The following is a 12355-nucleotide window of genomic DNA, read 5'->3' on the forward strand; positions in this document are numbered from 1 at the left end:
AAATGATCCAAAATCTTCATCAGAATGGCCTATGTTTCATGTAGGTGAAGTGAATCCTGATTTAGGACATTTAACATATTCCCAGAAGAATGAGCCCCCAAATTCTCAAATAAAGACTGGACAGCTGAGCTCGCCCTTTCCCTATCTCCTATTCCATCAGGCCCTAATAGAGTAGAGAGCACAAGGCAATTAGCCCTCGAACTGTCTCTTGAAAGGGAAAATTAACTCACCTCCAATACGGTGGCAAAAGGCTCAAGGAATCAGCACATGGCAGCTACATGGTGTCAGAAAGTAACATAGCATGCGACAGACAGACAGACTAGCCCTCAAGGAAAACAAAACTTAAGAAACAGAAACGGATTCCTCACAAGGTTTAATAAGAATATAACATATTCTTAGAATTTAGAGTATAAATGTATTTTTAAACATTTTTATGGATTTCAGAGAGGGAGAGAGAGAGAGAAATAGCAATGATGAGAGGGAATCATCCATCTGCTGCCTCCTGCATGCTCCACACTGGGAATTGAGCCCACATCCAGGAATGTGCCCCGACCGGAATCGAATTGTGACCTCCTGGTTAATAGGTCGATGCTCAACCACTGAGCTATGCTGGCCGGACTAAATGTATTTTTTAAAAAGCATAAAGCAAGGTCAGAAAACAAGAATAAAATTAAAAGGAAAATTGAAAGTCTAACAAATCAAGAACAAAAACATTATTGTAAAAATCATGTCTAAATAGAAATGTTAATGTATATAAGAAACCGTGTTGAAAATCTGGTTACTAACAATGGAGAAAAGTATACATATAATTACAGTAAATACAGATGATAGACAAGGAAATTAAAGGCAGAGAAAGAATCTAAAAGATATGAAGACATTAAAATATTATGTAATCTGAGGATTATAATAGGAGTCCTTGAATATTTATTCTAACAAATGAAATGGAAGAAATATTGAAAAATATAATAAAGTTTCCCAGAAATGAAGGGCCAAACCTATTCCAGGATATAGAATATAGAATGCTCAAAACCTAAACATCTCGTTTAAGCTATTAAACTCTAAGGATAAAGAAATAAATCTTCAGATGTCAAACCAGAAAAAGCCAATGTCCTACAAGGGAGAAAAAATCAGGCTGGCTTCAGACTCCATTGCCACACTTAGTGCCAGGGTATCTGAAAGTGGAGAGAGACCCTGGGATGTTACATCCAGCCAAGATGCTGTTAAGTATAAAGACAACAGGGAGAGCTACTTAATCCTGAAGAACTAAAGCAACCTTGAAACTGTTCTGAAGAAAATACTTGATAATGAGAGTTCAGTCAATAAAAACATCCAAATAACTCAGAAATGGAGAAGTCATGGTAAAATAGCTGGTGAGAACCATTAGGTATGTTTAAATGTACAACTAATCCTAAATAACTCTGGGAATTAATATTGCAGGTAGAATATGAATGCTATCAATTGGGCTAAATGGAAATAACCACTAAAAAATATGGACGATAGGGGACTAGAGATAGAAGTGAGAAAGTACTTACGTTTTTATCTTTCCCAATTGATTCCCAATCAGTACTATCTAAAATTATATCATGTACTTTAAAATGCCACACATAATTATTCCAATCTCATATTATTTTATAATTTTTTAACCTTAGAATGATCACTTATGGCATAATTATATAGTGCAGAAATTTTTATTTGAAGTGTATCAGTCATTTCTCTTTCATTGCTACTATTCAGTTATAATTAAAATTCATACTTTTTAAATAGCACCTAGAGTATGGTCTCATTTTATCAAAATCTCTCTGTACATGTATCTTAAATATTCAGCTAATGTTAATGATTTTTTTCTAGGTTGTGAGACATTTTTTTAAAAAACTTCAATTTTTGTAACCTTCAGCATTTAAAAACCTATTCTATATCATTATGCTTTGTGTTATTGAAAACAACTGTGCAAATTTTCTTTAAAATAAAAAATAAAAACATGCCAAAAGTGATTAATTGTGGGGGGGGTGAGTATTTGGAATTATTTTCTTCTTGGTACTCTTCTGTAAATTTTTAAATTAAAGAATTAATTAGTTAAGAGTGTGTAGAGGGTGAGGATAAGAGAATACGATACCCTGTGTTTGAAGACATTCCCACGCACTCAACTCCTTTTTGGGGGGTTGAGTCCAGGTAGCACTGAAATCTCTTCTGGAATCATATTAATGAATGATTGTGGAAGCCACTAGCTCTCAGTGAGCATATCTTTATGGGGGTAGCATATGGGACAATTTTCTTTCCATCAGGAGGTATGGAACAGATTTGGGCACACTATGAAAGAGGACAAGAGAGACACCCATTGAAAACACTTCGGGGTTCAAACATTCTTTAACAGCTTTGTTGAGATACACTAACTCACATATTATAACATTCACTTTTTACATGTACAATTCAGTGGTTTGTAGTATACTCACCAAGTTGTGATATTACCATTGTCTAATCCCAGAACATTTTCATCACTCCCAAAAGAAGCCCCATTCTCATTAGCAGTCACTCCCTATCACCCCCACCCACCAGCCCCTGGCAACCACTCTGCAGATAGGCTTATTCTGGTCATTTTATATGATTGGAATCAAACAAATTCGGTCTTTTGTGACTGGCTTTATGCACTCAGCATAATGTTTTCAAGGTTTACCCATGTTGTACATGCATCAGTACTTCATTTCTTTTTCTTTTTTTAAGTATATTTTATTACTTTCAGAAAGGAAAGAAGAGGGAGAGAGAGAGGAAAAAAAATCAATGATGAGAATCATTACACTGGAGATCGAGCCTGCAACCCGGGCATGTGCCCTGACCAGGAATCGAACCATGACCTCCTGATTCATAGGTCGACGCTCAACCACTGAGCCATGCCAGCCGGGCAGCACTCCATTCTTTTTAATGCCAAGTAATATTCCATTGTATGGGTATATCACATTTCATTTATTCATTCATCAGTTGATGGACATTCTGGCTGTTTCCACATCTGAGCTGTTATGAGTAATGCCATTATGAACCTTTATCTACACGTTTTTGTGTGAGCATATTTTTTTATTTTCCTTGGGTATGTAGTAGGAATGGGATTTCTGGATCATATGGTAACTCTGTTTAGGAGCTCAAACATTTAAACTTCCTCTTCCTCTTTGTTCCCAGGCAGAAATGGTGCACAGCGCTTTCCAGGCCCAGCGGGCTTTCCTCCTGATGGCCTCTCAGTACCAACAACCCCAGGAGGTAAGAGTGCATCCCTGCCAGAAACCGGTTTGGCTCAGTGGATAGAGCGTCGGCCTGCGGACTCAAGAGTCCCAGGTTCGATTCCGGTCAAGGGCATGTACCTTGGTTGCGGGCACATCCCCAGTGGGGGGTGTGCAGGAGGCAGCTGATCGATGTTTCTCTCTCATCGATGTTTCTAACTCTCTCTTCCTCTCTGTAAAAAATCAATAAAATATATTTTTAAAAAAAGAATGCATCCCTAGTCACAGGGCTGCTTAGGAATGGGCAGTGTGAGATAAAACAGGAAGCAACAGAACCAGTTACTGTGAGTGACAACCTGAAAATGAGAGTTACAGCACGTGTAGGTTCTGTCTAAGCCAGACCATGATATGGAACATTTCTTCTGTCTTCATAATCTTATTATGGCCAAATTCATACTGTAACAATTGACATCACCAGTTTAAAAGGTCAATTTATTTATGTCACCTATATCTTTTTTTTTTAATGAACAGTTTATTCTTTTAATCTTTATTGTTGAAAGTATTACATATGTCCCCTTTTTTCCCCATTGACCTCTCCCAACCTGTCCCCACCCCCTACCCCAGGCCTTCACCACCCTATTATTTGTGTCCATGGATTATCCATATATGCATACAAGTTCATTGGTTGATCTCTTTCCTCCCACCCACCCTCTCCTATCCTATTCTTTTTACTATTCTCACAATAGTTTTATAATCAAGAAAGTGTTTACTACTACTTTTTAGTTCATACTCTGTGCTGCTTTGTTATCAAAATGTGTTCACATCTATCATCATATATATATTCTATGTATGAATTTGATTATCTTCTATTTCATAAGCTCAAGCAGGTAAGACTAGGCTAAAAAGTAGATCTATTACCAGCATTCTTTATTAAATAAGAAAAAAGTAATGGTTTTGACTAAATATTCTGCATCTGAATTTTGGTACAACCATATAAATACAGAAGGTCATTGAATATGCACTATAACACATACTTTAAACTTAATAGCTCACTTTTAATTCTAAAACAAACTCCTGAAATTGAAAAAGTGAAGATGAGAATCCTGGGAAACTAGGACTTTGACTTTCAGGGAAGGAAGCTCACCTCCATAAAGGATCAACATTTAAGACCTTAGATCCTCCCTGGAACCATGGCCCCCAGCCCTGCCTGTGCAGTGGCATCTCCCAGACATTTTTTTAAATATCAATGTCTAGTTCTCACTCCAAGAGGTTCTGATTTAATTGGTCAGAAAGTGGTCTTGGCCTTGAAAGTTTCATAGCCAGAGCTACCAAAGCCCCACCTGGATAGATGGATGGATCACTTCCCTTACAGGAAACGAGTTAGCACACAGCCTAGGCCAGTGGTCGGCAAACTCATTAGTCAACAGAGCCAAATACCAACAGTACAGCGATTGAAATTTCTTTTGAGAGCCAAATTTTTTAAACTTAAACTTCTTCTAATGCCACTTCTTCAAAATAGACTCGCCCAGCCCGTGGTATTTTGTGGAAGAGCCACACTCAAGGGGCCAAAGAGCCGCATGTGGCTCTCGAGCCGCAGTTTGCCAACCACTGGCCTAGGCAGATAGCTTTGTAGGGATGGAAATACTGTGTTCCGCTGTGGATGCATTTTCTTCCTTGGCTTTCTCAGTCCCTGATTTTTCCCCCCTTTGCAAAAGAGAACAGTGATACTAGGAAATTACAATGTGATGCATTCAAGAGACAGACTTAGCCTGGCTTTTCTGTGATTAAAGTGAGAGGAGAAGTAACCTCAATGCATCACCAAGAGTCTCAGATGGAAGGAAGAACCATGACTTTCTTGGCCAATGCCCCACTCAATCCCTTCTTCAAGCGCACGCGCGCACGCACACACACACACACACACACACACACACACACGCTTCTCCGTTGGCCTTGCAGCCTTGCACATAAAAGTCACTCATTAGGTATTGGGTGAAGAAGTGAATGAATGTACTGGGAGGAGCCATGGCAGGGATAATGTGTGTCTGAGCACGTGGCTGTGCAGATTCTTGGGTGTAATATCTTGGGTATAGCTCCTCGCCCTTCTTCCTCTACTGTGTTCTTGATCAAAGGGGGAGGAATGGATCTGTTCAAGGGGACTGTTACCCAGGCAGGGCATGGGCTGGCAGTGTTCCAGCACTTATTACAGTGCTCTGAGCGTAATAAACCCCAGCAGTATCAGGGAGGTGAAATGCAAAGCAATGTCTTGATGCCCACCTCCCTTTTCGTCCCCTCCATCTTTACCCAGAGGACTGTTCTAGTACTTCCACTCAGTGGAAAAGTCGACTTGGGAAGTTACTACCACAGTGGTGAGAATAGTCCATGACCAGGCCTTTATTTTCCCCAGGTACATTCTAAAAGATACATCATAAAGAAGATTATCATAAAGCAGGTTATAGTTTCTCATAGGAACAATATTGTACCTGTCCATGTCATCCCTCCTCCTTCCTTTTTTTCAGGAGAATATTAACTCGTGTAATTTCAACTCTTGCTGGCATAGGGCAGTGGTTCCCAAACTTCAGCACACCTGAGACTCTCCTGCAGGGTTGTTAAGTTGCAGGTTTCTGGGCTCCACTTAGAGTTTTCAGTTCAATAGGGCCTGGCTGTGGCCTGAGAATCTGCATCTTGGAAGTTCCCACCTGATGGTGATGCTGCTGGTCCAGGGACCACATTTTCAGAACCTGTGGCTCTCACAGTTATGCCTGTAGCTCAAATGTACCTCAGGTGTTTCCAACTGTCATGTCCAGCTACCTCTTGAGCATTGCTTCTCAGGCTCTAATCTTCACTTAATCACCTGCAGATCTTGTTAAAGTTCAGGGTCTGGATCAGCAGGTCCCTGGTGAGGCCCAAAAATCTGTGGTTCTGACCAGGTGATGCTGCTGCACTTTGGGCAGCAAGAATTTAGGCATTACCACCTAATATCTCCAGAAGCACAAAATCCCTCGGTAGTCAAATATCAAACTTATGCTATTTTCTCCGAACATGTCTACATCAAAGCAAGTTATGCTATGCTGCAGTAACACACACCTTCAAAATCTTAGTGAGATTTATTTCTTGCTCACATTTCATGCCTATACAAGGTGACTTGCTTTCTAGAGGATGAGTTATTAAATAATTACTCATATAATTATTTACTTAGAGTTGTAATAAGGCTCTGAAATAAAATGAATCTTTAATAGGAGTTTCAAGCATTGGAAAGGGAAGATATTTTAAGGCAGGAGGACCTCCTAGGGGTGCCTCCAATCCTGATGATGGAAGTGACCTCTAACTCTGCAGAAGCATGAGACGAGGCCAAACCAACATTAGTTGTCAGTTTTGGTCTGAGGCAGTGATGGCGAACCTATGACACGCGTGTCAGCACTGACACGTGTAGCCATTTCTGATGACACACGGCCGCTGAGGCGGCCGCATGCCGAGGATGAAACATTTGCGAAATAATGTTTTTTCCTCAAAGTGACACACTACCCGAGTTATGCTCAGTTTTTTGGCGAAGTTTGACACACCAAGCTCAAAAGGTTGCCCATCACTGGTCTGAGGGTTGTATAAGCTGATGCCCAAAACTGAGGTTGTGCACGCTGGCCAGCTGGAAGCTAGCAACCTCCTGGAACACAGGAGAGAACTGATAAAATACTGGAACCCACAACAATGCAAGCTCACAGTTAATCGGTGGACAAATATTCATCAAGTGCTTAACAGGCACTGTAAAAACAAACACCTATGAGATGAGGCAGGGCTTGAGGATAGGCATATATTAAATATTAGCTGGGAAGAGCCCTTAGAAACCATCTCTCACAGCGTTCTCAATTTAAAGATGAGCTAGGAGAGTTTCAGAAAGAGAGAGAAATTGGTTTACTCCTTAGTTCCAAAGCTGACAAAATGCCCCAGGATAACTCTGATTCCCAGAAATCTTAGCCAACACACCCCACCACTGCACAGCTGTGTGCGGTGCTCTACATTGCTGCTGTAAGCCAGAGTGCCAGCCTTCAAAGAGATTAAATTTAGTAGAAGGTGACCATCAAAAAAGAAAAGTATTTTATACTTACCTTACTAATAAAAGCCTAGGTGGTCCTCATGCCGTCACAAGATGGATGCACACACAGCGGAGGCAGGGTTCCCGCTCAACACAGGAGCTGCCCCCTGTGGTCAGTGCACTCCCAAAGGGGGAGCCCCACTCAACCACAAGCTGGGATGATGGCTGACGAGCACAGCAGCCCACCTCCGCGGCAGCACTAACGATGTCCTGCAGTCGGACATCCCCCAAGGGCTCCCAGAAAAGGTGCAAGTTGGGCTGAGGGGACCCCTCCCCCCGCAGTGCACAGATGTCATGCACCGGGCCTCTAGTCAATTATAAGCAAACTGCCAATCAAGTGAGGTAGACCATTAGTGCTACCAAAATTCAGGGATCTTGTAGACCAGTGATGGGCAACCTTTTGAGCTTGGTGTGTCAAACTTCGCCAAAAAACTGAGCATAACTCGGGTAGTGTGTCACTTTGAGGAAAAAACATTATTTCGCAAATGTTTCATCCTCAGGAGCAGCAAATGTTTCATCCTCGGCATGCGGCCGCGTGTCATCAGAAATGGCTACGCGTGTCAGTGCTGACACGCGTGTCATAGGTTCGCCATCACTGTTGTAGACAAAGGATCAACAAAAGCATTATAGAGGAAATAAAATGACAGTGCAAGAGCAATAATACAGCTCCTTCAATGTAACATTAATATTACAGTAACATTCATAAAGTGGTGGATTTATTTAGCACAAACCCAAAAACCTATTTCCTGGGTTAAATATGATGGTGAAACCCCACACTGTTCTCAGTAAAGAAACATGTTAAACATTATTATACCCATGTTTTCAAAAATTTATTTGACCACAGAGGCTTCTTGTAGAGGGATATCTACTCAAGTTCTGCAGAAGCTGGTGCACCAGTTTGGAAAACGCAGAGTTGCACTTTTTTTTTTAAGTTGCTTTAAATGTTTGGTGGTTGTCACTTTAGGTGAATTCTAACTTTTAGGGGAGATTCTGTGGAAGGCAGAATTCGAAGATGGACCCCAAGATTCCCACCACCTAATATATAATCCTTCTGCTTGGATGTAGATGGAACCTGTGAGTTCATAGGATACCACTCCTTTGAGTAGGCTATGAGGAGGGTGACAGAACAGTCACTCCAGTGACTCTGTTGTGACATATAAGACTGTCAAAGTGGCTGGAGACCAATTCTTCTGCTGTCCTTGAAGACATTAGCTGCCATGTACGGAGAAGACAGCTTCCAGAAGTTCAGAGAGACCCTCTGCCAACAGCCAGCAGTAAAACAGGGGTCTCAGTCATACAAATACAAATAACCGAATTCTGCCAACAACTACATGAGCCTCAAAGGGGACCTCAAGCTCCAAATGGGAATATAGGCCTGCCGACACCTCGATTAGCCCTGTAAGACCCTGAGCAGAGACCATAGCTTTATTCTGCCCAGATTTCTGACATATAGAAACTGACGTGATAAATGGATATTATTTTAAGTCCTTAGGTTTGTGGTAATTTGTTGTGCAGCAATAGAAAACTAATACAGATTACCTTGAGTCCCTTCTCCTTACGAGACTCTAAGAGAATTGTTTTTTTAATAAGGCCATGAGCCACAGACCAAAATGTGAAGCCACCCTGCCATTTGCTTTCCCCTCAGAGTTCCCCCACCCTCTCCTCCAGTTTACCCTGAGAGAAGCAGGAGAAGAGGTTTGTCTATAGGCTTGATTGACAATGAAGACATCCAACTTCAAATTTTCTTTCTCGTTTTGAACAAAGAAACACATTTCTTGTATTCTGTAATACTAAAGGCCTGGTGCGCGACATTCGTGCACTGGGGCAGGGGTGTCACTCAACCCTGCCTGCGCCCTCCCAGGGATCAGGCCTAAGCTGGCAGTCAGACATCCCTCTCGCAGTTCAGGGCTCTCGCAGTCCAGGACCCCTCGCTCCTTACCGCCCGCCTGCAGTTTAGTCAATTTGAATATTAGCCTTTTATTATATAGGATAAGGGCTTTTAAATTTTTAAGCCATCATCCATAGAAAATATATATATTTTATTTCACCACCCAGTTTCACAACAGTTCCCCTTACCAAGTGCACTGCATTCTGACATTTTTCTTCTAGTCCATTCTATTGCTCTGCTCTTTTCTTCCTTTTCTAGTGCTGATCATGATGCACTGAGTGGATTTCATGATGTACTAATGGGTCATGACACCTTGCATTTTGAAAGCGCCTCTCTTGTTGATATATTACAATGTTTGTGACATACAACAGGTTATAAAACATGTGTAGAATATCTCATGTTTGTCCCATCTCCCCTTGTTGTAATTTATAGAAATGATCTGTGGGCAAAAAAATGGCCTAGTCCTTTCAGTATTGTTGTCTGTGAATTTTAGTGACAATTGATGAAGCCTGTTTCTTCCCAGCTGATGGAAGGATTCTCATATGGAAAATGATCAAGAAACCCCCATTCTGTAGGTGCAGAAAATTTCAAGGGACACTGGCACATCCAACTATTCTTTTGCTTTTACAATAGGTGGGTGTAAGGGAAATGTGCTACTTCTATTTTACACACAGGAAGGTGAAGTTCAGTAACACATTAATGATCTGGCCCTGGGATCCAGACCAGGGTCCGTTCCTTTACTCACCATCCAAAGTCCTCTTCATAGACCCTATGCCTAATAAGAGCCATACTGCATAGTCACTTATAGACCTGTAGGTCAAAATAAAACCTAGAAAAGCATTTAGTTGAATAGAGAGAGCTGAAAGAAATGTTTATTTAGCACAGAGACATTTCACATTACCTGGGAGAGATGTGAAACATGATCTTTAATCATCTCCACCATGAGTGACCCCAAAACTCTGGCCTGGGCTGAAAATGGAGCCTCCAGTAGACCAGTGCCCTGGATGGGCACCACCCAAAGAAGGCTATCACCGGGGGTTCCTGGATGGTCACCCATTGAGGCCCACCTCCTCGGGCCCCGGCTAATTTGCAGACAAATAGGAAGCATTGGTGGGCTGGGGGACTGCTGTAACTACCACAAGCATTCTCCTTCCCTCCTAGGCACACTGCCCATATTTTCTCCAACATTTCTTATACTGCTAGGTCCTGACAATGAAATGGGGTGTGTGTGTGTGTGTGTGTGTGTGTGTGTGTGTGTGTGTGTGTGTTATTAGTGCTTACTGGTACACAGAGGAAAAAATAACCCTAAGTTTCCAACTTCAGAGAAGATGATTTATGGTCACTGACTGCCCTGTGGATTTTATTCCATTGAAAAGACTAAGAGTCTGAGGTTTTTATTCCTCCAGGAATGAGAGGTGAGTTTCTTCTAGCCTCCCTCTCCTTTTCTGTCTTTATTTGGACTTGCATTTTAAAAGGAAATAGTGCCTTCTTGTGTGCAAACAAGGAATCTAAAACTGATTCTTGGTCCTTTCACTTATATACAGTCGGAAAATTTGCACAGAGAGCTTCCTTCTGGCCATCCCTCCGGCTCTGAGAGACTGTGCCTGCCCAGCACAGCACTCTGCTCAAAGCACTCACCTCAGAAGGATTTTTAAGTTCATGGAGCAGTAATCTAATTTGCAAATGATTTGTTACTCTTAAACTAAGCAAGAAAGCCTGGTGGGGGTCACTTTAAGATTTCTGCTAATTACTTGAGGCATCAATAGATCCAGATTACTGTTTACTAGTGGACATAAATGTGTTTGAGATTTTTATAAGATTTAATAATTTGTGAGGGTCGTCAAGGGTAGAAACTTTGGAGTTGGGCCTATCTGGATTAGAATCACAGACCTTCTCATTAGCTCTGCTACTCCACATGCAGAAAACAACACGTTCACCTTCGTCTCCTAAGTTTTAAAGTCTTCTTTTTCAGGGTGACTTGTGGCAATTTAATTTGGTAAAACCCACAGTACATTTCCACTGAACCATTTTAACTGAATCCACTTGCCAAGTTTCCTACTTAGGGGAAGGCAGTTAAACTCTAAGCCTATGTTTCCTTATCTTTAAAATGGGGGTAATAGTTTTTACCTCGTAAAGTTACAGTGAGGATTGAAAAAGAACAGCAGAAAGCATCAGGTAACTGAGGAGAGTTCAGTGTTAGCCAAGGTAGTCCAACTGCTTTAGGAAAAAGTCTTCCATTCTCAGAGATTTGGCCAAATAGACGTTTTTTCCTGCTCTATGATTTAGGCTGACAGTATTCTACGTGGCCATTCAGGGACCCAGGCTTCTTCCATCCGGCAGCTCCCACCTCCTCTAGGTCACCAGCCATTGACTTGGGAAAGAGAACGCAGGATGGTTCCTGCGAAGTTTTATGGGCCAGGCCTGGAAGTGGCATGTGTCCCCTCCACCTTCATTCAGTCTCGTGGCCATTCCTAGCCACAAAGGAGGCTGAGGAATTTAACCAATCCATGTGCCTGGGATGAGGAAGTCATAGATTTGGTGAGCATCTAGCCAATCTGCCATAGTGGGTAACTTGGTTTGGCTAAAATAAGGTCTATTTCAGTGGAAATAGATTGTCTTTCTAAACACTCATGTGGGTTTTTCCAGGTTACTAGCCCAGTAGCCATCCAGAGAAAGACAGGAAAACTTGCTTGCAAATCTAACAGCTGAATTTGTTTCTATTGCATTTGGATATGTATAGAGAAATACAGATATAGATACATGTATACAAACATCATAAACTTTCTCTTAGAGTGTGTTCATCCTTTGTTCCTCTTTAATGTTTTACCATCAAGTGTCAAATCATTGTCTAACAGAATGGTCAGGTGACTTTGATCTCAGCGCATGTCTTGGGTAAATTAGTTGGTGCTTGTGGCAGGTCTGGAAATTGTAAGGAAAGGCAAACGAATGAACAAAGCCAGAATCCCAAGCGTTCCTTACATCTATGCCCAGAAAATGTCACCACATTGCTCAGTCGGGACTGCTGAATCTTCATGAAAGGTTTGGCCATAATTAGTGCTAAGTTCTGTTGTTAGGGGGTAAGTGGCAGGTAACATAATGCAAAGAAGTAATTCTGGCCCTAATGTAAAATGAAATGCCTACTTTCAAATATTGTTATGACACTTTTTTTCTTAA

The 12355-nt window shown here is 41.5% G+C and overlaps 1 protein-coding gene across 1 annotated transcript in view; it reads left to right on the forward strand.

The window, feature by feature from the left end:
• The window catches only part of CAP2 (cyclase associated actin cytoskeleton regulatory protein 2), a 145282-nt gene that overhangs the window by 52735 nt on the left and 80192 nt on the right, over window positions 1–12355 (forward strand). Inside the window, exon 4 of the mRNA XM_079778232.1 lies at window positions 3169–3246. Within this exon, the coding sequence (XP_079634358.1) occupies window positions 3169–3246 (78 nt within the window). The remainder of the gene's footprint in view (window positions 1–3168; window positions 3247–12355) is intronic.

The sequence above is a fragment of the Cnephaeus nilssonii genome (genome assembly GCF_951640355.1).
Source record: "Cnephaeus nilssonii genome assembly, chromosome: 7".
Classification (NCBI taxonomy): domain Eukaryota; kingdom Metazoa; phylum Chordata; class Mammalia; order Chiroptera; family Vespertilionidae; genus Cnephaeus; species Cnephaeus nilssonii.